The sequence below is a fragment of the Typha latifolia genome, chromosome 11, assembly GCF_019914945.1.
Source record: "Typha latifolia isolate L0001 chromosome 11, TyphaL0001v2, whole genome shotgun sequence".
Lineage (NCBI taxonomy): Eukaryota > Viridiplantae > Streptophyta > Magnoliopsida > Poales > Typhaceae > Typha > Typha latifolia.
The window spans coordinates 5,510,867-5,535,802 of NC_133096.1; the positions used below are offsets into that span (position 1 = coordinate 5,510,867).

At 39.3% G+C, this 24,936-nt stretch overlaps 1 protein-coding gene across 1 annotated transcript; it reads right to left on the minus strand.

The window, feature by feature from the left end:
• Positions 1 to 19,411: 19,411 nt before the first annotated feature.
• On the minus strand, positions 19,412 to 22,114 carry LOC140797743 (disease resistance protein RPS2-like). The gene has a single exon (XM_073151387.1). The coding sequence runs from the start codon at positions 22,112 to 22,114 to the stop codon at positions 19,412 to 19,414; it is 2,703 nt and encodes a 900-aa protein (XP_073007488.1).
• Between the last annotated feature and the right edge of the window lie 2,822 nt (positions 22,115 to 24,936).

Genomic DNA, 24,936 nt, shown 5'->3' on the forward strand with positions numbered 1-24,936 from the left:
GGCTACATTCAGCCCAGCCCATATTTGGGGTGGGTGGGCTACAGGCAGCCCAACCCATGTGTTTTCTAGTTTATGAGGCTTTGGGCCAATTCTTGGTGGGTTTATTTCAGCTTTGTGTCAGTTAAATAAAGTGTTTAATCGCTAATTATCTCTTTAAATTATTGAGTCATTATTTAATTATTTTTAATGCTAGCAACCATGAGCCTTAATTAATTAATATTTCTAGCCAATGGTAGTGTTTGCTATATTAATTATTTTATAAATAAATCTTAATGAGCTAGAACGTGGCCTGAGAGTGCCATTACAAATAACACATATCAGGAACTAGCTCTAATTGGATATGAATTTTTGATGATTATAATTTTGGGCTTATTCAATTTTATCAAAAGAGTCTGTGGTCCGGCTGTATCATATTAATTGCTCCTATCGGAGAATTAATACAGATAAATGTAGGATGATATTAAGCAATTTGCATTCTTTTAACAAAGTTTATTAATTAAATATTGTCTATGCGATCTTTCGTAAGTTGATAATAGTGATTTGAGCGATAATTTAAAAAGAATATTTTTATTATGTTGAATAACGTGTCAGGCCTTGGTACAGCTATGCCGGCTCTACCTGATCAATAAAGGTAGGAATTACGAGATGAACCTACCCAAGCATATAGTGCACGTCAATAAGATTATTTAACTAATTAGTGACAAGATACTATTCTCATAATCTTTCTTTATTACTTTTTTTATCGAGGTGGGCTTCGTACCCTATAAGGATGATCCCATGGCGTAGTGGCATCTAGTATCGGGAAAGCAGTTCAGGCAAGTGAAACTTTTATAATATAGGACTAATGTAGAGAATAAAATATCATACCTTATAAAATCATCACATCCATATTATGCATGTGCATACATTTTTGTTACCATTATTATTGGACGTCATGCACGGTAATTATATTTTGTGGTTCGGTAAGATTTTACATATTATGACACCTTTGCATACTTATTAGGTATGATCATGTGTTTAGCATGCAAAACATGATAATAATGAGTGTCACAATATGCTTGCTGTGTTGTAAAATATTATGCCACTTGCACACGTGCATGACCATAAAAGGAGTGACTACTGCATCTTGATAGTACCCAACACCTCCCCTACCAGGGTTACGGGTGGAGGATATTCTTATACTTATATATATTAAGGCCCATGCCTGAGGTCTTAGTTTGTTTATTTAGACCATCAGGCAGCCATTTTGTCGAGCGATGAGCGATTTACTATCGATCGACGAGAGTCATACCCTTTAGGGTATTTAAGATAGAAAGAGTAGGATAGGATGACGTAGACCTAGTAGTACCCGATGGTGTAGGGTGAGGGCGTTCGTGAGTGACAAATCATAATTTTTCCACAGTGGTGCGATGATATAGAGTCGAGGGGTTCAGATGGTAGTATCGATGTGTGATATTGACCTTTGTGATGGGCTTACGATTGAGGTCTTGGACAATCGGTCATCTTGTTTGCCGGGTGATGGGCTGGTATAAGCCCTCTTATGTGAATGTCAACATTATAATGCATGATACTATGACCTCTGATCTGATGAATAATGGCTGTTGGGATGTTCCCATAGTTGAATATGCCTTTGGAACCACACTCAGTAACACTATCTTGGGCCTTAGGATTGGGCCCTTGAAGGACAAGTGGGTTTGGTGGCCTGACCCAAACAGGAGGGCTATTGCCCAAAACCATTTACTAAGGCCCAAGAATGAGAGCATAAGGAACTTGAATGAAAAACGTTGTGGAATCTTAAGGTTAATTTGAGAGTGAAAGCATTTATCTAGAAAGTCCTATGGGGTCGAGTGCCTACCAAAGTTCTTCTCCATACCCTACACATTAGGTCAGTATATCTATGCCCAATGTGTGGCCTATGGGATGAGATGGTAGACCACATGTTCTATCTTGCCAATTTGCGATTCAAGTACAGGAGATCATTGCTCGTAACCTTGGCCTGGATCAATTATGACTAGAGTCACCTTGGTGGTGACCAAGGAAAGTTCTTGGCTACTGTGGATGATTTGGAAGGCCAAAAATAGAGCCTACTTCCAGGGCACTCATAGTAAATCGGATCATATGACAAGGAGGGCTCTACAAATGGCTATTGAATACTATGATAGGAGGGTCAAACCTCTTAATGTGACAACAAGTCACATCTCTCAACATTGGGGGGCATCGGCCTTAGGAGTAGTCAAAATTAATTTTGATGGGTCCACCTGCTGGATAACTCAGGAGGGATTGAGGTTGTTGCAAGGAATAATTAAGCCGAACTGCTCCTTATTTTTGCCAATCCCATATTGGTTAGCTTGGCGCTGGAGGCAAAACGCCTAGCTCTTTTGCATGCCATCACTACTACTGTTAACAACAACTTGATGTGATTCAGATCACACAAAGTCATCTCAAGCATGGATACAACCTATGGGATATTTTTTTGTTTTGTTTTAGTTGTTTACTTTAGAAATATAAGAATTTTGGATGTCGTGTTCGAACGCCCCTTGTGAACGCCTATAGGCGTTTGCATCAACAAAGAACATAAATTGTTCGTTCGAATGCACTCAACCTAGTTCGAACGCAAGCGTGTGAATGCCTGCATACCTTCGCATCAATAGTGAATGTGAATTGCGCGTTCAAATACACTCGACTCCATTCGAACACGGTCAACGATAATACAATATTTCTAGGGTTATTATTTGTCATTTTGTCTTGTTAGATTAGCCTCTTAAGATGTGGATGGCAACTTAAAGGATTATTATGAATAAATATTAAATTTTCTTCCCTTCTCTATCCTAAATCTCCTCTTCCTTCCTTGTTCAAGCCCCAACTGTGTGCCTTCTTATCTTCAGTTACCTCTAATCTCCCCTTTACTGTCGAGTCCTTCCTCCTCCTTGGGATCTCGACCAACTTCTTCCCCCTCATACTTATCCCACAACACCACGTGCCACCCAACCCATCACTATTATCACCCTTCTTTCACCATCATCACCATCACCTATCATCTCCACATTCATCCCAGTTTTTGCGTATTTTCACCCCAAGTGAATCTACAAAAATATAGATCAAGAAGATACGGAATAACCACCACTGGTTTCGTAATTTTCTAACTACGGGAGAATATTTTGATCTTCGATTGCGTGGACTGCTCTCCTACATCCGAACTTGATCCAAAACGGACGTACGATCCATATCACAACTATGTAGATGTCCCCACCCACACACACCTGGGGTGATTTGTGATATTATCTACCGCTGCGGGAAGCAGCATTCTTTTCTATAGTGAAAATATTTCAATATGCGCTATGCTTAATTATATATTTTATTGAAAAATATGAATACTTAGATATGCTATAATACTAATTAAAAAAAATATTAAATAATAAATTGTTCTAGGTGATCTGCATGGGGTGACAAAGTGAAGGCCTTATTTGATTAGTAGGCGATTCATTATCCGAACCGATCAAAGGATCCTTTTATACTTTATGAGACAGCACATACACACTCCGGCACAACAAAGATGGGTCACAAAATTGCTGGGGTATGATTATGAAATCCAATACAATAGGGAACGAAAAATAGAGCGACGGATGCACTATCACGCCAACCCGATACTGCCGAGCTTGCAGCCTATTTATCTCCTACCTTTCCCTTCCTTGACGAGCTGAGGTATGCTTGTTCATCTGACCTAGATATTTTGAGACTGTTGCAAGATGTGATGGATGAACCGGAGCGCCATCCAGAGTTTGAGAATCGAGGCGGGTTACTACTGGACCGTGGATGCATTTCGGTGTTAGAGCGTATTGGTCCGGTTGCATATCGTTTTGAGCTGTTGGAGGGGTCGAGAATACATCCTGTCTTCCATGTTTCATTGCTAAGGGAGCGCATTGGAGATCATGAGATCGTTGGATCAGTTCTACCGGAGCCATTAGAATAGATAGAAATTGTAGAGCCAATTCGTGTACTTGCTAGGCGCCGATGATGACATGGTACCAGATTAGAGATGGAGATTTTAGTTGAGTAGCTTGACAAGCCATTCGATGAGGCGACATGGGAGTTGGAGACTGACATTTTAGAGCGGTTCCCTGACTTTTCACCTTGAGGGCAAGGTGGGGGAAGCATGGTGGATTGATACAAATCGGATCACATAAAAGGGATATTAGGCTCAATGGATTGAGTCTAATTATCTTATCTGGTTATTTGGTTTAGTTAGAGTCTTAGTAGGTTAGAATTTTATTTAATTAGCTAAATCTAACTTTATGCAGTTTCAGGAAAATATTCGTAGAATAATCTACACATATCCAAATAATATCAAACTAGTTGGATAAGGTCGTCAACCTCTAGATCTACAACTTTGATATTCATGACTTCTCCAGATTCAAAATTTATCAATGACAAACCGAAATCTTAATCTAAAAGGTAATCAGAGAAGATAAGGAATATTGGTTTAGTTGGTTTGTTAGGGTTTTCTATTGTTTTAGGAATTGTTGGCTAGCTTCTATATGTGGATGGTAGCTAACTTCATAATGCAATTGGATTCTTGATTTCTTGCCTCCTATCTTCTCTCTAGACTCCTCCCTCCTCCCTCTTCACCATCTTTCCACATCTACCGTTGGCAAGGTTTCTCCTAACTTCTAATCTCCCTCGATTGTCGAGTCACCTCTTTTCTTTGGGATCTCGACCACTTCGTTCCCTTCTTCTACTTCCCTTAATCACTTCCACAATCCACCATCATCTCCATATTCCATATTTTCGTCTCTGCTACATTTCGAATCTGGGAAGGGCGTAAATACAAAAGTTGTAGAATAGGAAGCTGCGGATCCAACCCAATTAGTTTCGTAATTTTATGACTATTGAAGAATATCTGACGAATATTTTTTCACGGTTGCACGGACTACTTCTTGCAATAAATTAAGATCTTAAGGAATTATTCTGTAGCCGATCTTTAGTTCCAAATCCTATCAATTTGGTATGAGAGCCTATCATTTGGTATTAGAGCCTATCAATTGGTATCAAAGCTTATCAAAGTGGTATCAGAGCTTAATAAAATGGTGCATTCGAATAAGACTTCTCTGCATTTGAATGCGACAATCGAATTCTTATTCTTCAAAAAAATTAAGAAACCAAAACATAAAAGGGATTCATAGGTCATATCCAAAACATCAAGATTGTTAGGTTTTTATTTGTTGGCAATTGTGTACAAAATATTCTAAGTGTATTTTTTCATGTATATGAGCTTTACACAAGTCTAGAATATCTCTGGTTTGAAGAATTGCAAGATTATTGGAGAAAAGCCGTCGAGTTCACACCGCGTTCACAAACACGTTCGAACGCGGGTACTGCGTTCATAAACGCGTTCGAACGCAACCTGAAGAATTCAAGTTGTCGTGTTCGAACGCACTCGGGCCCGTTCGAACGCACCTGAGTTCAAGTCATGCCGTTCGAATGCACTCGGGCCGCGTTCGAACGCACCAACGAAGTTCGATAAAATTGGACTTTCGTGAGTACGGATAAGACTTAGATTTGGCTCTATCTTGGAGATAATATATAAGGATTATGATGCCCTATCTTGAGGGTGGTTGAAGAAGCATTATTGTAGGAGACTTCTTGAGGCTACATCGGTTCTTCAACTATCAAGGTTTCACTCATCTACAAAAGTTAATCTTTCGTCTTAAGGGCGATATAGACGAAAGATCAATCTCGAGGGTTACTGAGATTGGACTTCAATCACGAGAAGCGGTGAATCGTGGGTTCTAGCGAGCAAGACTGAGAGGAACAAAGTCGTTTGGATCGACGGGTTGTTTTGTGAGTCAGTCTTGTAACTGCTACTATTCTAGTGATTGGTTTTTAATCCGAGTTTGGATCTATGGTTTTTTTCCGTTTGGGTTTTTCCACGTTAAAATCTTGGCGTTCATCTTTGCTTTCGTTCCTAATATTTCTACAAAGTTTTACTTAAGCGAACGAGTGATATCATTGCCTAGTATTTAGATACATACTTGTGTCTAGGGGTTTTTCAATTGGTATCAGAGCTGATTCTCTCACCTTTGAGAGAGATCAGATAGGCATGGATTTTCATAGAGATGGACCATCATCTATTAGACCTCCTATCCTAGATGGATTAAATTATGGATATTGGAAAGCTAGGATGAGAGCTTACTTGAAGTCTATAGATGAACGAGTATGGTTTGCCGTTGTGAACGATTGGAGTCCACCAATATACATGGTGGATGATAAACTTGCTGATAAACCGATAGAGTCATGGGATATGTCAGACTATGAAAAAGTTGGATGGAATAGCAAGGCAATAAATGCAATTTTTAGTTGTGTTTCCTCGGAAGAATTTAGAAGAATCTATACTTGTGAGATAGCAAAAGAAGCTTGGACGATCTTAGAAACTACTCACGAAGGAACTATGGCTGTAAAACTTTTTAAACTTCAGAGGTTGACTACTAGTTTTGAAACTCTACGTATGGAGGAGAATGAGACATTTGATGAGTTTTATGCAAAGCTGAGTGATATAGTCAACTCCAGTTTCAACCTAGGAGAGAAAATTCCTAAAAACAGAATTGTCCGTAAGATCCTTTGGTCTCTTCCAGAGAGGTTTTAGGCGAAAGTTACAGCTATTGAGGAAAGTAAGGACATCGATTCTATGAAAGTTGAACAATTGGTAGGAAATCTACAAACATTTGAGTCCAGCCTTTCAAAACTGAGGAAGTCCAAAGGGATTGCCTTATCCACAGTTGAACAAAGTATATAGAGGAGTCTGATGATGAAGGTGATTTAGATGTTGAGATATTGGCCATATTCGTCAAAAAGTTTAATAAATTCTTTCGGAAGCCAAACAAGTTGAATGCTGAAAAACTTGAGAAAAGCAAAGCATTTGTGAAAAAGAAGAATACTGCGAGTTCGAACACAGGTGTGAGCAACAACGGTGTCAAACAGAAAAATAAGAATTCTGAGAATAAAGTTTGATATTTTGAATGTTCTGGTTTTGGACACATAGCACAAGAATGCCCTAATCACCTTAAGAAGAAGGGTAAAGCTATGAAAGTTACTTGGGATGACTCAGATGAATCTGATGATGATTCTGGAAAAGACGAAGAAAACTTTGTTGCTTTTGCCTCTTCTCTACTCAATGTTGATTCCGTTGTTGATACTGATAGTACAGATGATCAGGATATGTTACCAGCTGAAGAAGATGAATCTGAAATTAAAAAGCATATAATGACCTGTACCTAGAGTCGTTTAAACTCAAGAAAAGCAATCTTAGACTACATCAACGACTCAAGGTAATCGAACTTGAAAGAATTCAATTTGAGGAGAAGTACAAATAGGAACTTGAACGTGTCAAAGACCTTTCTGAACAATAGCTGTAAGGGGGAGTTGTGACATTCGGAGATGGTAATTCATCCAAGGTAATAGGTAAAGGAAAGGTAAATTCTCCAGGGGTTCCTATTCTTGAAAATGTTCTTTATGCTAAGGGCTTGAAAGCAAATCTTCTAAGTATTAGTCAATTTTGTGATGAAGATTATGAGGTAAAATTCTTCAAAAATGATTGTACTATTCTAGATCATGGTGGTAAGGTTATATGTTATGGATCTAGAACATCTGATAATTGCTATGTTGTTGGAACGTCATATAAACTGAATTATAACAGTGCCTCTTTTGACATTGTAGATTTTTGGCATCAACATCTTGGACATGTGAATCACAAGGAATTATTTACTCTGTCCAAACAAGAAGTGGTAAGAGGAATACCTAAGATGAAAGAAATGTCAAAAAGAGTGTGCGGTTCGTGTCAAATTGGAAAACAAACTAGGATTTCACACAAGAAGGTAAATGCAGCTACCACCGACCGTGTGCTCCAATTAGTACACATGGACTTTATGAGTCCAACAAAAACGGAAAGTCTTGGAGGTAAACACTATATATTCTTAATGGTCGATGATTACTCCAGATATACCTGGGTTGCCTTTCTACGTAAGAAGTCTGAAACCTTTGAAGTTTTTAAATCACTATGCTTAAAATTGCAGAATGAAAAATCTATTACCCTAGTTAGGATTCGTTCTGATCATGGTAGAGAATTTGAAAATGAAATTTTTTCCATATTTTGCGATTCTCTTGGTATTCAATATGAATTGTCAGCTCCTATAACTCCACAACAGAACGGGATTATGGAAAGAAAGAATCGAGTTGTGCAGGAAATGGCTAGGGTTATGCTTCACGCTAAAAAGGTTCCTCAAAGATTTTGGGCAGAGGCGGTCAATACAGTGGTACATGTGATAAATCGTGTTTATCTAAGACTAGGTACAAAAATGACTGCATATGAAATCTGGAAAGGTAAGAAATCTAGTGTTAAATATTTTCGAGTTTTTGGTAGTAAATGTTATATCTTGCGTGATCGAGAATATTTGACTAAATTTGACACTAGAAGTAGCGAAGGCATCTTCTTGGGGTATTCGAATAATAGTAGAGCCTACAGAGTATTTAATCTTGACACTTCTACTGTTATGGAATCTGCTAATGTTATGATAGATGAATCCACGACTAATTTAACTGAAGCTACTCCTATTTTTGTTTCTGCAAATACATATGACGAAGAAATAGGAAAGGAGCTTGATCTGGAAATTAAGAATCAGGACGAGGACAAAGTTGAAATGAACAAAGATGACTGCAACGTACCGGAACCATCTGCCAGAGTGAAATCAGATCATCCACTGTCACAAGTGATCGGAGATGTAAATGAACCAATTAAGACAAGACGACAATATAGTTCGAAATAAAGCTAGACTCGTAGCATAGGGATATACTCAGGTTGAGGGTATAGATTTTGATGAGACATTTGCTCCTGTTGCTAGATTAGAATCTATTCGTATACTGCTTGCTATTGCTTGTCACTTAAAATTTAAATTATTTCAAATGGATGTGAAAAGTGCTTTCTTGAATGGTACTCTGAATGAAGATGTTTATTTAGAACAACCGAAAGGGTTCGAAGATCAAAAATTTCCTTCTCATGTGTTTAAATTGAAAAAGGCCCTTTACGGGCTAAAACAAGCTCCAAGAGCTTGGTATGAGAAGTTGACCACTTTTTTAGTGGATGCGGGGTTCACTCGAGGGGGAGTAGACAAGACATTGTTCATTAGACGGTCAAACAAGAGTTTAGTTGTGGCACAAATTTATGTGGATGACATTGTCTTCGGGGCAACGAGTCAATCGTTAGCTAAGGAGTTTGCGGATCTCATGCATAGTTATTTTGAGATGAGCATGATGGGTGAGTTGAAGTTCTTTTTGGGACTTCAAATTACTCAATTGGAAAGAGGGATATTTATCGCTCAAACCAAATATGCTAAGGATCTTGTGACTAAATTCGGTTTAGAAAATGCAAAACATGCTAGAACTCCTATGAGTACAACTACCAAACTAGGTAAGGATATTTCAGGAAAAAGTGTCGATCAGACACTGTATAGGAGCATGATTGGTAGTCTTTTGTACTTAATTGCTAGTAGACCTGACATTGCATTTAGTGTCGGTGTGTGTGCTAGGTTTCAGTTTGAACCTAAGGAGGCACATTTGTTTGCTGTGAAACGTATCATAAAATATGTCGGTGGCACAGTTGACTTAGGTATCTGGTTTATGGTTTACGTATAACTCGGGAGCTATCATATTTGGATACACGGATTCTGATTAGGCAGATTCATGTGATGATAGAAAAAGTACCTCAGTTGGATGTTTTTATATTGGAAACAATCTGGTTGCTTGGCACAGTAAGAAACAAAACTCGATATCTTTATCTTCTGCAGAGGCCGAGTACATTGCAGCGGGAAGTTGTTGTTCTCAGTTACTATGGATGAAACAGATGGTCAAAGATTACGGCATTGAACAAGATACTATGGTGCTTTATTTTGACAACTTGAGTGCTATTAATATATCGAAAAATCCTGTTCAACACTCGCATACAAAACATATTGACGTCCGACATCATTTTATACGCGAGTTAGTTGAAGACAAAACAATAGCACTAGAATATGTTGAGACGGAGAAACAGTTGGGTGATCTATTGACAAAACCGTTGGATTTACAGAGATTTGAGTATCTTCGTACTTCTTTAGGAATTTGTGCTTTGGATTGATTTTCTTTTTGTTTTGGTTTGCATGTTTCATTTTTATGAGTTTTTTTTTTCTTTTGTAGGTTTTCTTTACTCTGAAATTTTCTTTGGTTTTAGTTTCAGATTTGTCGAGAGTTTTTGTCATAAAAAAAAATTGATGCACTCATAGATTCAATAATATACTCTTGACATATAAATATGATTTTTCTCTTGATTATGAGTTATTATAGTCAATTTTGTCATCTTGTAGTATATTGTATTATTTCTGATTTATTCACTCTCTCGACTTCTATGATAATTATACTGAAATTAATGCACCCATAACGTGTGTATATTCTTATGTGAGCATGACATCATGAAATTATTTTTAAATAGCTCACTATTGACCTTGATTTGCATAGTTTGACCTCAAGCTTAGTCATCACAAACGTGTTTATAAAAGATCAATGAAAAGGGCTACAATGAGTTAGTGTGAAAGCCATCTTGTTGAGAGTCCAGTTTGACTCAGTACATTGATTGCAAATTAAATAAAATTTTTGCTACTTGTGTATATATTCTCGCACATTGTTTGATTTGTACTACAAGAAAAGGGCTACCTACTCATGTGTGAAAACCATCATTGCACCTATATGGTTTATGTATAAAAAATAATACAGGAAAAATTTCCTGTTCGGTTATGACGAATAAGTCGAAATGTGCAAATTTAAATACTAAGTCGGTTTGACTACTGTGTTGTATCATTGTTTAAATAGGAAAGTTTATTTAAGAAGAATGTTTCATGTTATCTATGCTCACCTTGCATATGTATATTGTTATGATCAATCAAGATTAATTTAATTTTGAGTGATGCATTAGAATTGATTATAATATGCTTTTGATGATTTGATTGATCTGTGTATGACTTATTTCATTCGATTGTCATATTCTATGTCTTGAATGTATTTTGAATCTTTAGATGTGCATCTCCAAAAAGATTTTTTGATTTTTTCTTAGATTTTATTTTTTACTTAAAAAAATAAAAAATAAAAAATAAATAAAAAAAGGGCGTTCGAACGCAAATTTTTGAGTTCGAACGCGGTGACTGGTGCGCTCGAACGCGCAGACTGGTGCGCTCGAACGCGCAGACTGGTGCGTTCGAACGCACTCGAGGATTCTTTAAATATTGCGTCCGAACCCAAGGGTTTTCATCTTCCATCTTCCAAATCCTAGAAACCCTTCATTTTCTCCCTCTCAAATCTTCAAGATCTTGGTATTATTCATCAAATTTCTCAATACAAACCCTTTTAAAGGGTCGTTCTCCTCCGGATCTAGCATCTTTCGACCAAATTTCTTAGTTTTTCTTCACTATTGCGAGGTATGATCATCCATCAATTTTCCTATTTTTTATTCGATTAAGTCTCTTGATCTTGATTGGTTTCGTGCGTTTTCGAGTTTTGATCACGTTAAAGTTACTATCTTGATGTTTCTTGTGTGATTGAACGTAATATCTTAACGTTTTCAAGTGGATGATGAATTTCATTTAAGGGCCTTCATGATTTCTTGGATTTTTTTTATTTCTTGCTATCTTTTTGTTTGCTTTGGGCATATATTGAATCTTGCATCTTGTTTGTTTCTCAAGAATGCCTAGAAAAGCTGCAGTTTCCAAGAAACCTAGGCCGCCTTCCTCACCTACTTCGGCTCCAAAGTTTTCTACTTCAATGGCTGCCGGGCGATACAAACATAATTTTGGAACCCGTCCTGTTATCTGTGAACGACCCGTGGTCATTTCCGATTTTTCTACTTTGGGGATAGAACAGATATTTACTGAGCGAGGATGGTTATCGATGTGTCGGATGAGCGGAACTGCTTATGTGGAAGTTGTTCGGGAATTTTTTAGTAATGCCACGGTTTTAGAACGCCGTATTCGTTCTACTGTTCGTGGGGTGTCTGTGTACTTGGACTCAGATGTCATTCGCGCTGAACTTCGTCTTCCTGATGGTGAGTTCCAGTACCCCACGTCTGCTCCACTTCCTGATGTCGATGACTATGCTGGCACTATACTGATCAAAGGGGAACATTGGAAGGGGAACATGATGCCGCATGCGAAGCTGACACTAGTGGCTCACATGCTTCACCTGTTTTGTCTGTACAATGTCACCCCCAAGACTCGACATTCAAGCATTAGTCTGGATCGTACATTTCTTCTTCATGCAATGTTATCTGGCGTCTCGGTTGATTTGGCTGCGGTGATCTATGATTCAATACTCACAGCTACACAAAAAGAAGCACCTCGTGAGGGGTTACCGTTTGGCATCTTTATTACAAATTTGTGCACTCAGAGTGGGGTGCATGTGGATGCTTCGGAACCTTCTCTTACTTCGCACAAACCGTTGGATCGAATTACTCTTAAGCGGAGTCAAGCTCACGACCAGTCGTCTCCTCTCAAGCAGTCCTCTTCCCCCGCTGGTCGCTCCTCGCACCTCGACAGTTTTGATGATAGCTCTGACGGTGACACATCTCACTCTGAGGGGAAGTTACCACAGTACTCTGACCGTTTCGATCAGCTTAGTACTCAAGTGCATGGTCTCCATTCGGCAGTGAATGATTTACGAGCTGAGCAAGCTCATCAGGGGACTGTCCTTGATTCTGTATTGATAATTCTTCAGCGTCAGTTTCCTCCGAGTTCCTAGTCTTTGGCATTTGTGGCAAAAAGGGGGAGAGTGTCTAGGTGTCTAGGTGTGTAGGGGGAGCATGGCAATAGGGGGAGTTTATTAGAGTCTTTCTGTCTTTCTAATCTTGCTTATAACTTTGCTTGGAGAAATTGTAAACTTTGTCTGTTTAAGTACTTTTGAACTTATGCTCCATTGATAACTTGTGTTTGGATTGTTTATTCATTTCAAGTTATTTTCACTTGATCTTGGATTGGTATATGTTTATTTGCAGGGATTGATGTGCAAAATATTCTAGTCTTGTTGATTGCTCAATTTGAAGTCTATGTAATATCTTGTAACCTAGGTGTTTTGTCACAAATTGCCAAAGGGGGAGATTGTTAGGTTTTTATTTGTTGGCAATTGTGTACAATATATTCTAAGTGTATTTTTTTATGTATATGAGCTTTACACAAGTCTAGAATATCTCTGGTTTGAAGAATTGTAAGATTATTGGAGAAAAGCCGTCGAGTTCACACCGCGTTCACAAATGCGTTCGAACGCAGGTACTGCATTCACACAGACAGAGAGCCACGTTCACAAACGCATTCGAACGCGGGTACTGCGTTCACATAAACCGAGAGCTGCGTTCACAAACGCATTCGAACGCAACCTAAAGAATTCAAGTTGTCGCGTTCGAACGCACTCGGGCCCGTTCGAACGCACCTGAGTTCAAGTCATGCCGTTTGAACGCACCCGGGCCGCGTTCGAACGCACCAACGAAGTTTGATAAAATTGAACTTTCGTGAGTACGGATAAGACTTAGATTTGGCTCTATCTTGGAGATCATATATAAGGATTATGATGCCCTATCTCGAGGGTGGTTGAAGAAGCATTATTGTAGGAGACTTCTTGAGGCTATATCGGTTCTTCAACTATCAAGGTTCCACTCATCTACAAAAGTTAATCTTTCGTCTTAAGGGCGATCTAGACGAAAGATCAATCTCGAGGGTTACTGAGATTGGACTTCAATCATGAGAAGTGGTGAATCGTGGGTTCTAGCAAGCAAGACTGAGAGGAACAAAGTCGTTTGGATCGACGGGTTATTTTGTGAGTCAGTCTTGTAACTGCTACTATTCTAGTGATTGGTTTTTAATCCAAGTTTGGATTCGTGGTTTTTTTCCGTTTGGATTTTTCCACGTTAAAATCTTGGCGTTCATCTCTGCTTTCGTTCCTAATATTTCTACGAACTTTTACTTAAGCGAACGAGTGATATCATTACCTAGTATTTAGATACATACTTGTGTCTAGGGGTTTTTCAAAGATGACTAGGTATGCTCAACAATTGATGATCTCCAAATTATGGTTGCTCTCTATACTTATATGGAGGCAAACCGAGTTAACATTACACTAGTTCAATATGAAATCAACCGAAATAATATACAACAAGAAAATCTAATTGGACCCCTCCATAAGCCCTTCATCAGTGCACTGAAGTCACCCTCACCGACTTGGTTCGCATCAATCCACCATTATGAAGGATGAAGGATGTTCCCAAGTAATACTTGACAACAAAATAAAATTTATGAAATTAAAAGAAGAGTTGAGTGAATTTTTTAATGGACAAGTGATTCTTTTGAATATCTAGGGCTAACAAAATATTAGAGAGAATAAAAGATTTGGAAGTTGTGTAAATAGAAGAGGAGCCAATATGAGCTTCTAGACTTGCCTAATTTCGTACTTGAATCTTATCAGTATTAGTGTATTCTTCATTTTGAAGATTCAAATTACTCATATCATAAAAGAGGAGGTGTGTTGCTCCGATGTTGGGATACCATATATTATTTACTTTTGTTTTGTTGATTTTTGTGGAAGTTGCGGCAATCACCTAGCCCCCGTGATCCATAGTTATTTCTTTTCACAGCCACGATTGGAGTTGGGTTTCTTGTTTGCTACATTGGTAGAATCACCATTGATATTGAATGGTTGACTATTGTGATTGTTTCTGGACTCTGCTTTGAGAAGAAGACTATATATTTCTTCAAGAGAGATTCGTTCTAGTCTAGGTAATACCATAGTGATGATTGAGTCATAGTAATTGTTGAAGACCAAAAAGAACGAAGGATACAATCTCATCATCTTTGAGAGGTTGATCAATGATACCGATTTCATCCGAAAGTTTCTGGATGTTATGGAAATGCTCTAAGGTAGAGAGATAGCCTTTGCGAGTAGCGAGCTGAGTACAAGAAGCTGGGACAAGCCTATCTATTGGTGGTACTAGTGGAGCGAGAGGGGTTGTGTCAGAACCAGAAACAAAAAAAAAATTAGGGGTTGAGAGAGGAGGGTTCACGTGCTCTGCACAAGCAGCCCCTCCCCTCTCCCTCTCCAGCACGCGACGAGGCGCTGATAAGGGGGGATTTCCTCTAATCTGAATCGGATTAGATTTAATCCTCTTCTAATCTATAAATTAAACCCTAATCCTCTCTCTCTCCTCAACCCCCTCCCCCAAGCCTTCTTCTCTTCCACCGTTTTCTTTCTTTTCTCACCGTCGGAGTCATCGCTGTGGGATCGGATCGCCGAAGCATCGCCGGAGGAAATTGGGACCACCACACTCCTCCCTAGTGAGCCCTCTCTTATTCCTCTAGTTTAATTTAAATTTAAAAGGGTAAATCAAAAATACCTAAAATTGGGGTTCTCGGCTTCTTCGGCAAATCAGGCCAGCCAGCGGCTTCGGGTCGCAATGGCATCGTCACCGGAAGCTTTGTGCTCCAAGCCCGGTGTCGGCGATATCTTCTAGGGAGCCCTCGTGGCTCCAATCGACGTCGGCCTCGGCGTCGGCCGTCGGTGAGTGGGTTCTCCTCCACCACGAGAGAGGGAGAGAGAGAGAGAGAGAGAGAGAGAGAGAGGGAGAGAGAGAGAGAGAGAGAGAAAGAGAGAGAGAGAGAAAGAGAGAGAGAGAGAGAAAGAGAGAGAGAGAGAGAAAGAGAGAGAGAGAGGGAGCCGGTCGTGACCCGCCGCCAGCGGAGTCACCGGCGACCACTCTCTCTAGCTTTCTCCCTTCCTCGTGTCGGACGCGAGAAGAGAGAAGGGATGGGTTGGGCTCGGGTTTAACCCGAGCCAACCCCCTTTTCTTTTAAATTCGGATTGGGTTCGGGTTCGGGTTTGGATTTTGGATCCACAGACCCGACCCGAACCAATTAAATTAGATGGGCTGCGGGCTAAACCGCAGCCCAATCCATTTTCTTGGCTGGGCCTTGGCCCAGCCAGATTAGTTTCTTTTGGCTGGGCTTTGGCCCAGCCCGATTAGCCTTATTTTTGGAATGGGTCAGGGCCGGCGAAGCCCAGCCCAATCCAATGGGTGGGTTAAACCCATTTTAGTTTTTCTTTTAGTTTTATTTATTTTTTTAAATTTTAGAAATATTGATATTATTCAAATTAAAATTTTGAATATTATTTATTATTTAAGGTGGTGATTTCTAGTACGTGAGCTAGAGATTTGAGATTTCGGTTGTCTTGCCTAGACTCAGGTGAGTGGGTTCACTCACATGTTTATTTTATTGTATTTCGTATTTTTGTCAGACCATGTAAATTTTCTGTGTGCAAATTATTTATTTCACCCTTATGTGTAAAAATTAAATTGCTGTAAATTCTGTGTGCAAATCTATTTATTTCATCCGTACGTGCAAAAATTTAATTGTTTTATTTTCTGTGTGCATTTAATTATTATATTCAGTGCATCACCATACTTCGTGCAAATATTGAAATTTGTGAAAAGAAAAATGAGACTAGTATTGATGTGACTTAGAGAACAGTCCCGGTATAAATCGGTTGCGATTTTTCGTGGTGACTCAAGTCTATTTGGAAGTCCAGGGGAAAGTCCTAAATTAGATCACTGCGGTGACTTTCTTAGGTGACTTTGGCGGGGTTAGGGAATAGTCCTAGGATGAATGAGAAAAATTTATAGGTGACTCTAACTTCTTTCAACGGTTAGAGGAAAAGACAAAGTGTGTTAATCATAGGATGATACCCTCTGATGACCCTAACCGGATCAGCTATGAAGAAAAGTCCCGAGCGTCATCTCGAGGTGACTTCTAGTTGATGTGGATCCATAGGGTTTAGACCCATTGAGACATATGACAGTATAAATATCAAAAGATGTTAATATGTTGAAAACCTGCAAGGTTACAAGTTGTAACATCTCTCTCTATTGTTATCATTGTTATTATTTAGAGAGCATGCCTATTGCATATTGTGATGGATATTGTTGCTTTTAGTTTAATTTATTCAGCATTAATATGAATTAAAATTTATTTGGTTAGTGAGTGGATTCCACTCACTGAGCTATAGTTGTTGGCTTATGGGTTCTATTATTTTTGTATTTATTTCAGGTAATAGTCAGCGGGGCGACTGAGCGAGATGTACCCGGACTTCACCTCCACTTAGGATTCACCTATTTACCTTTCCGCTCTTTTGATTCTATGCTTTAGATTAGACATTTTATTTATTTAGTTTAGAGACTCAAAAACATTAACATTGTTTTATATTTTTATTACAATTAGTTATAAAATTTAATAAAGCACATTCTCATTTAAATTATTATATTTTTTTTTGTGCCATCGTACACTTTAGAGAGTATTAATAAGGCTTTGTGCATCTCAAGCATATTGAGATGCATGGCCGGTCATGATTCCTATTTTGGGTCGTGACAGGTTGGATGTCAAATAGTTGTCTCGCCCAAGTTTGAGAGCAATAGATTGGATGGTGTTAAAAAAATGGGAATGTTAAGTTTTGTAATTGGCAAATTGATGAGAAAACAAAGTTACTCGTAATATACTTTATCTAGCATTTACTATATGAGTTGTGTCATACTGTTCTATAAAATTTGGAAGATAAATGGAGCTGGTACGTCAAAGATTGAAGTATGTTTGAAGCTTGTTCGAATTTTATTCAAACAACTTTGAATGAAACTTGCTTGAGAACTCCAAAAGATTTTCAAGAGAAGAGGTTGAGTGATTTGTTCGAAGTTTGTTCAAACAAACTTCGATTGTTCCAAATTGTTCGAACAAGTCTTGTTCGAGAGCTTTAGGAAAAAAGAAAGTTGAGTAATTTGCTCGAAATTATTTGAACAAACTTCGACTGTTCAAAATCTTCAAGCAAACTTTGAACAAGATTTGCCCGAGAGCTTTAGAAGTCATTCGAAGCAATTTTTAATGGGTTTGTTTGAACCTATTCAAACATGTTGGGAAAAGTTTATTTTTTCAGTCTAGATTGGGGTGTGAGAAGCCTATCTTTTTTGGAGCTATAAAAGGGAGAGTCTTGAAGAAAAAGACATCACTCTTAGAGGCCAACAAATCTCCTTAGAGACCATTCAAAGGAGTTGGGGTGATTAATATTTCATATTGTTGGAGTTCCACGATATTAAAGATTTCATTATACATTGCTTCAAGGGTTATAAAAGCAAGCCTACAACCTTAAGGGTTATCAAGGTCAGATACCAAGCATGAGAAATGGTGCATAGATGGGAGTTAAGCAAAACACTATCAAGATAATTATGAGTAATAATAATTAAATTAAAGTATTTTGTACCTGTAACTTTTATAATGTTTGGTTTGATTTCATAAAAGAGATCCTTAGTTGAGGAGTTTTTCCACGTTAAATTGTTGTATTTGCTTGTGCCCTTATGTTTCATATTTTAGTTGTCTCTTAATTAAATATTTTTAGGAACTAGTTTGAATGTTTGGATTAATCGACTCGACCCGCTACCCAGCCCAATTTGGATAAGATTCGGATAAAAAATTTCTATCTTATCCGGATATGGTTTCGAATACAAGATGGGATTTTTGAAAAAAATTTGGATATGGATTTGGATATGGATTAGATATAATTTTTGAATTCGGATATGGATATCGTATATCTGTTTTTCCATATATTTTTTGAATGATTTATAATTTTTAGTTTGTTTATTTAAATAGTAAATATTGATATTGTTACTAATAATGTGTTATATATTGTTTGTAGAGATTAATTTTACTAATTTTATATGTATTTGACATGCGAGAAATTTATTTTCAAATTCTTAATATTTTTGTGTTAATTGTTCATAAATAAAATATTATAATTTATTTAAAATTTGATCAATATCCATTCAAGATATAAACCTTTATCTGAAAATTATCCGTATCTATTAAGTTAGAATATGGCTTTAAATTTTTCTATCTGTCCAATATTCATATTAGGATAAAAAATTTGGATCCAGATGTGAGTTAAGCGCTATCCAATCCGTTTTCACCGCTAGGTAGACTAGATAGAAATGAAGTTGATCTCTACTAGTTGTTCTGATACAATGAAAAAAAAAAACCTGTAGACATGTTTGTGGAGGCTGTTTTTATTGATTAATTTGATGACATTACATGGATGCCTTTTATAGAGATTACAAGTAATAAAATGCATCAACGAATATAGATCATGAACAGAAAAGAGAAAATTTCTCGATCAGTTATCAACTTTGTTTCACATTGAAATTCTCATAAGACTAGATCTTGTATTTTAATTCTACAGAAGACTCTCCATGTATGTGATAACGACATTTGCTTTTCAACCGCCCGACGGTCTAAATTATGCAACCGCTAGTAATGACTTCTCCCCCTTAAATTGGGAGGAAGCGCTTATCCAGTTCTTCCTTAATTTTCGTCCCTTCCCATATTAATTTCTCCCACCATTCTCTTGAGCCACATATCTGTTCGAGTTTGGCAATCGTGTTGTTCTCGCCCACTGGGAGTCTTCTCAATTTTGGACAGGCTTCTACCGTGATGCTCCTGAGACAGCAGAAATATCTGGTACTACATATGCTCTCCAATCTATTTAGACCAGTAAGAATTATAGATCTCAATTTCGGAAATGCCTCTTGGTCTATCACTTGTATCTCATTATCACGATTCGGCTGCAGTGTACTCGTAGATGGCGTGTTATTCTGCGTCTCGTTCACAACTTGCACCATACCATCACACTGTAATATTATAAGTCTTTCAAGGGATTTGAGTCGTTTAACCCAGGTGACATTATCTAATTTATGGCACTCTGAGATAGTAATATCGCAAAGGTTTTGGAAATTCCCGGGTTCCGGCCCTACCAAGATAGTATCCAGGTTGGAAAGAACAGCCAGGGTGAGCACCCTCAGACAAGAATTTCTTTGCTCCACGTTGTCAGCAGTCAACTGCTTCAAGTCGTTGCAGGATTCGATGTAGAGTTCTTCGAGATTAACCATTTCCTTGAAGTCTGAAATTTTGACAAATTTCATTCCTTCGCAGTACTTCAGGCTCAGGAGACGGGTTGCTTTTGCCAAGCGATGCTTCTCGTTCAACTTTTTGAGAACATCATATGCATGTATGGCGATTCCAAGAAATTCAAGCTTTTCCAATATGTCTATATTCAGGTCATCCACATCACGAATTCCGCAGCTACTCCGGAAAAGGTTCAACACTACTAGATTGAGCAGCTTTGAACAATTATCATAAGTGTCCTCAAGACACCAGGTTATGCTCAAATCCAGATGCCGAAGTTTCTTCAGATTCGAAAAGTCGTGAAGTTTTTTGATGCGCGTGTGGCATAAGTTAAGATGCTGTAATTCAACTAACCCGTCGCACCCCTCGAGCTCGGTAATATCAGTATAGGAAAGATCTAGGACCCTGAGGCATTGCATGCGTCTAAAGAAGTTCGAATCTAGTCTTGCTAAGTTTGTATTATTCTGGAGCAGCAAGGTTAGGAGACTCTCGCACCTGGGTGGGATCGGCAGGTCCTTGAGATTATTGGACATGAGGGATATCCTTGTGGCAGCTTCATTCCAGACTTCGCTCCCAGGTGCCTCCACCAGGCCCATGCCTGCTTGCACAAGAAACTTGCCCCTCTTGGTCGCCTCCACCAAGCCAAATTCCCTGACTATGTGATGCATTTTGACCTCCGAATAGGAGTCGTTACACTGCAACAAGCAAGCAGAAACCAGATGACCTATTATGTAGTAGCCTTGGTCAGGATCATTAATGAGACCTTCGGCCATCCAGTAGTGCACAAGCTGGTGCTTCTTGATCGAGCCGTTCCCTGGGAAGAGGGTGCAATAGAGGAGGCACTGCTTCTGCTCAGGCTTGAGCTTATTGTAGCTATAAACCAGGCCATTGAACAACCCCTTTCCACCGGCAAATTCCACCAGATCAGTCCTGGTTTCCTTCAAGGCGTACCTCCATTCCTCAGGTTCCTTCAACCCGGCCACGGCCTTCCCGATAAGATTGAGAGCAAGGGGCAGGCCACCGCAGTTTCGAGCAATTCCCATGGCTAATTTTTTAATATGATCAGAGGAGTTAATGGCATTGATAGCGTCAAGGGTCAAATTTTCCTGGAACAACTCCCATGCAGCCATCCAACTTAAATGTTCCATCTGGATCAAACTTCGTTGGGCACCCATGTGTATGCACACATTCTTGTCCCGCGACGTCACGATTAACTTGCTGTTGCTCTGTTCGTCGGGGACAGGGATCCCAACGTTCTCCACTTTGAATGCATCCCAGACATCATCGAGCATGATCACAAAATTCCTACTCTTCAACGCTTTGACCAATATCTTGGCTCGTGTGTCTTCTTCCTCGGTGCCAGACCATTGTAGGCCTAGCCGGTCTGTGATGACCCTCTGGATGTCCACTACTTTTAACGTCGTGAAGTTGGACACCTCGATCATGATCACCACATGGAGGTCACCATTCTCTTTCTTGAGCTCGTTATTGAAGCGATTGAGTAAAGTTGTTTTCCCGGCGCCGCCTTGTCCCCAAATACCGATGATGCGTTTTTCCGGGTCTTCGAAATACTTGAAGAGTTGAATCTTCTGCGGTTCCATGCCGAAGGTCCGCGCCTGGGGCTTGCCTACGACCGAATCAGGTTGCTTGCAGCCAAAGACATTGAATTTGTTTCCTTCCTCAATTAGATTTGTTACATATTGAATTTTCTTGGCGATCCGCTTTCCATGCGAGCATCGACGGCCAAGATTCGGAGTGCAATTGCATAGGTCTTGGCATCTATACAATTGGTTGTAATCTTCTTTGGTGTACTCCTTGTGGTCTTTAACCTTATTCTGCCACATTTCGACACAAGGATCGCACTTGTTCCCCTGGTCAGTCTCCTTCTTGACATTTTTCTCGACTTGGTCCCGCAGAATTCGCAACTCCTTAATTTTCTCTTGCAAAACTTTCCAATTCTCTTCGAGAGAGAAAAAAGTGGAGGCCTCTCCACGTAGGCAGCCCGGCAATCCGGTGGAATTGATGCATGAATATATGCATGGTACAATTGCCAAGATGCTGTCCGCCATTGCCGTGAAAACGTTAATAATAAATGAGGAGCTTATGAGAGAATGAGAGATGAAGATACGGAAGGAAATTTGGGCATAGAAGAAGAAGGCATCCAAGCTATATAAACGCAGTTTCAGGTCGAGAGGAAATGCATACTTTGGTCTACCTCCAACACATCAGAGCTAGGCTGGCTCAGCGTGAGCTGTCCCCATTTGATGATCAAAGTCAACGGCCTATCATTTATTCCGTGTCTTATTACGAGTTAATGACTCTTATCAAGACTATTTAAAGTTTTATAGATTGAGCTTGCCTGCCGCTGCCTCGGCTGTATGCGTTGGACGTGCCAATGCAATCCCACACTAAATTGCCCGTTCTTTTGCAATTTAATTACATTAAATTTTTAAATTTTAAATAATAAATTCTAATGTGCATTGCAAATATAAATTATGTGCATTCTATATAACAAAATGTGCTCATTTATAAAAAAACATATACACAGTTTTATATGCTAAATAAAAAAACTAAATATAATTAAATTGGAAAAGACCCCTAATTGTTGGTCTAATTGCTGGTAGAGTTGTAGTAGAGCTGAGATCAATCTAGCAAACTTTGATCAAAATTTGAAGTGAAATTAATTTCAAGTCTTTATTCGATCCGGTCTCGAGCAAGCCTAAACAGGCAGATCAATAAGCAATTTCAAAGTCAATTAATTCAACCTAAATCAAGCATCATTAAGCTTGAATTTAAGATTGATACGATCTCCCATTGGGCTAAAGTTAGATCTATCCCATTTTTAGATCTAGGCAAGATCTGGCATGAAACTTTCGAAAAAGATTCCAGAAGTTCTAGCCGTCGAATCAATTAGAAAATTTGATATGTTGTAGCCCTGGAAAATAGCTTTCCAACGAATATAGTTTTAGGGAAATTGGACAGCGGGATCTGAAGATATTGTCAGATAAGTAGACAAATACCAGGGAGTCCGTCAACAGATTCGTGGATGGAGGCACGAGATATGAGGTGATGATGGATGGTGGTGGACCGGCGGTAATGGGGTGGCACTGGTGGATAAGTGGTGGTGGAAGGGTTATGGATGATGGAAGTGTTAGGGCAAGGGTAGATAGATTTGAAGAAGGGTGAGAAGTGGGCTACTCCTAAGGGACTAGGGTGAGTGGCCGGTCGAGGGAGGCTAGAAGCGGCGGAGCCGGGGGATGAGGGAATGAGAGAGAAGAAGAAGAAGAAAAAGAAGAAGAAGAAGAAGAAGAAGAAGAATATTAGAGCAAAACTCAATTCATTCAATAATGACTCCTTGGTTGCCATTCACGCGTTTAGAGGCTAACCAAATAATTCAGAAATGGCAATTATTAACCCTAAAAATAGTAGATTTTCGCCGACCGTGTTCGAACGAACAAAAAGTGTTATCTGTCGATATGAACCTGATGCAGGCATTCAAATGCAAGCGTTCGAACGCACATTTCACATTCTCTATTTTTGCGAACCTGATGTAGGTGTTTGCAAGCACATTCGAACGCACCCACCTACGTTCGAACGCGACCTACAGAAAACTTATTTTCTCCTGATCAAAACAGTAGAATAAGAATAAAAGACACTCATAAAATAAATCAATGCTCAAGACGATATCGGTGAAGTTCGAATCGTATCAATCCACCACGCTTCCGCAATCTAGTCCTCAAGGTGTGAAATTGGGGAAGTGATCATTGAACTATGACTCGAGCTCCTCCATGACTCGATCCTCTACACTGGCTCCCCATAGATCTAAAATAGAGGAGAGGTTGGCGCTAAAAAGGAAGCGAGCTCACTTGTGTCCAATTGGCGCGAAAGGACGTCGGTAGCTCAGTTCTCGATTCCCTTTTTGTAAAATAACTCGTAATTATACCCAAGGAGTTTCGTGACCCACCGTTGTTGTGCCGTGGTGTGTACACGTTGTTCTATGAAGTAAGGTAAGCTACGCTGGTCCGAGGGGATAGTAAATCGTCGGCCAATCAAGTAAGGTCACCATTTGGTGACGGCGTGCAGAATTGCTAGCATTTCACGCTCGTAGATGGATAACTATCGTGATTAGTTCGATAATGCCTTGCTCATATATGCCATGAGCCTGCCCTCCTGCATCAAAACAGCTCCAATGCCCTGATACACCTTGTTAGAGTCTTTTCTTATCGCATTAGTTATTTATTTTTATTAAAATAAAATTTCTGTAGGTCACGTTCGAACGCAGAAGGGGTCATGTTCGAATGCCCTTGTGAACGCCTACATTAGATTCACAAATATAGAGAACACGAAATGCGCGTTCAAACGCCTGCACCGCATTCGCACATACAGAGAATGCCTTTTGTGCGTTCGAACGCAATCCGGTGCGTTCGAACGCGATCGGCGGGATTGCACTAGGATTAGGGGTAGTTATTGTTATTAGGGCTTGTTGGCTAGCCTCTATAAAGGTGTGGATGGCAGCCAAAATTATTATGCTATTAGATTATTAATTTCTTGCCTCCTATCTTCTCTCTATTCTCTCTATTATAATCTCTCTCCTCCCTCTTCACCAACCTACCACCTCTACCGTTGGCAAGGTCTCCCCTAACTTCTAATCTCCCTCGTTTGTTGACTCCTCCCTCTTCTTTGGGATCTCGACCATTTCTTCCCTTCGTCTTTATTCCTTAAACAACATCAACCATCCACCTTCATCTCCATTTTCATCCATAACCCTAACTTCCACTCCACCCATCACCACCACCATCATCCGCACTAAATCATACTTTCATCCTAGTTGTAATTTGAATCCGCAAAGGGCATAAATACAACAAACGTAGATCAGGGAGTTACGAATCGA

What these genes read in the sequence shown, in the direction of transcription:
- LOC140797743 (XM_073151387.1), bottom strand. Translation starts at nt 22,114, where the DNA reads ATGGCGGACAGCATCTTGGCAATTGTACCATGCATATATTCATGCATC.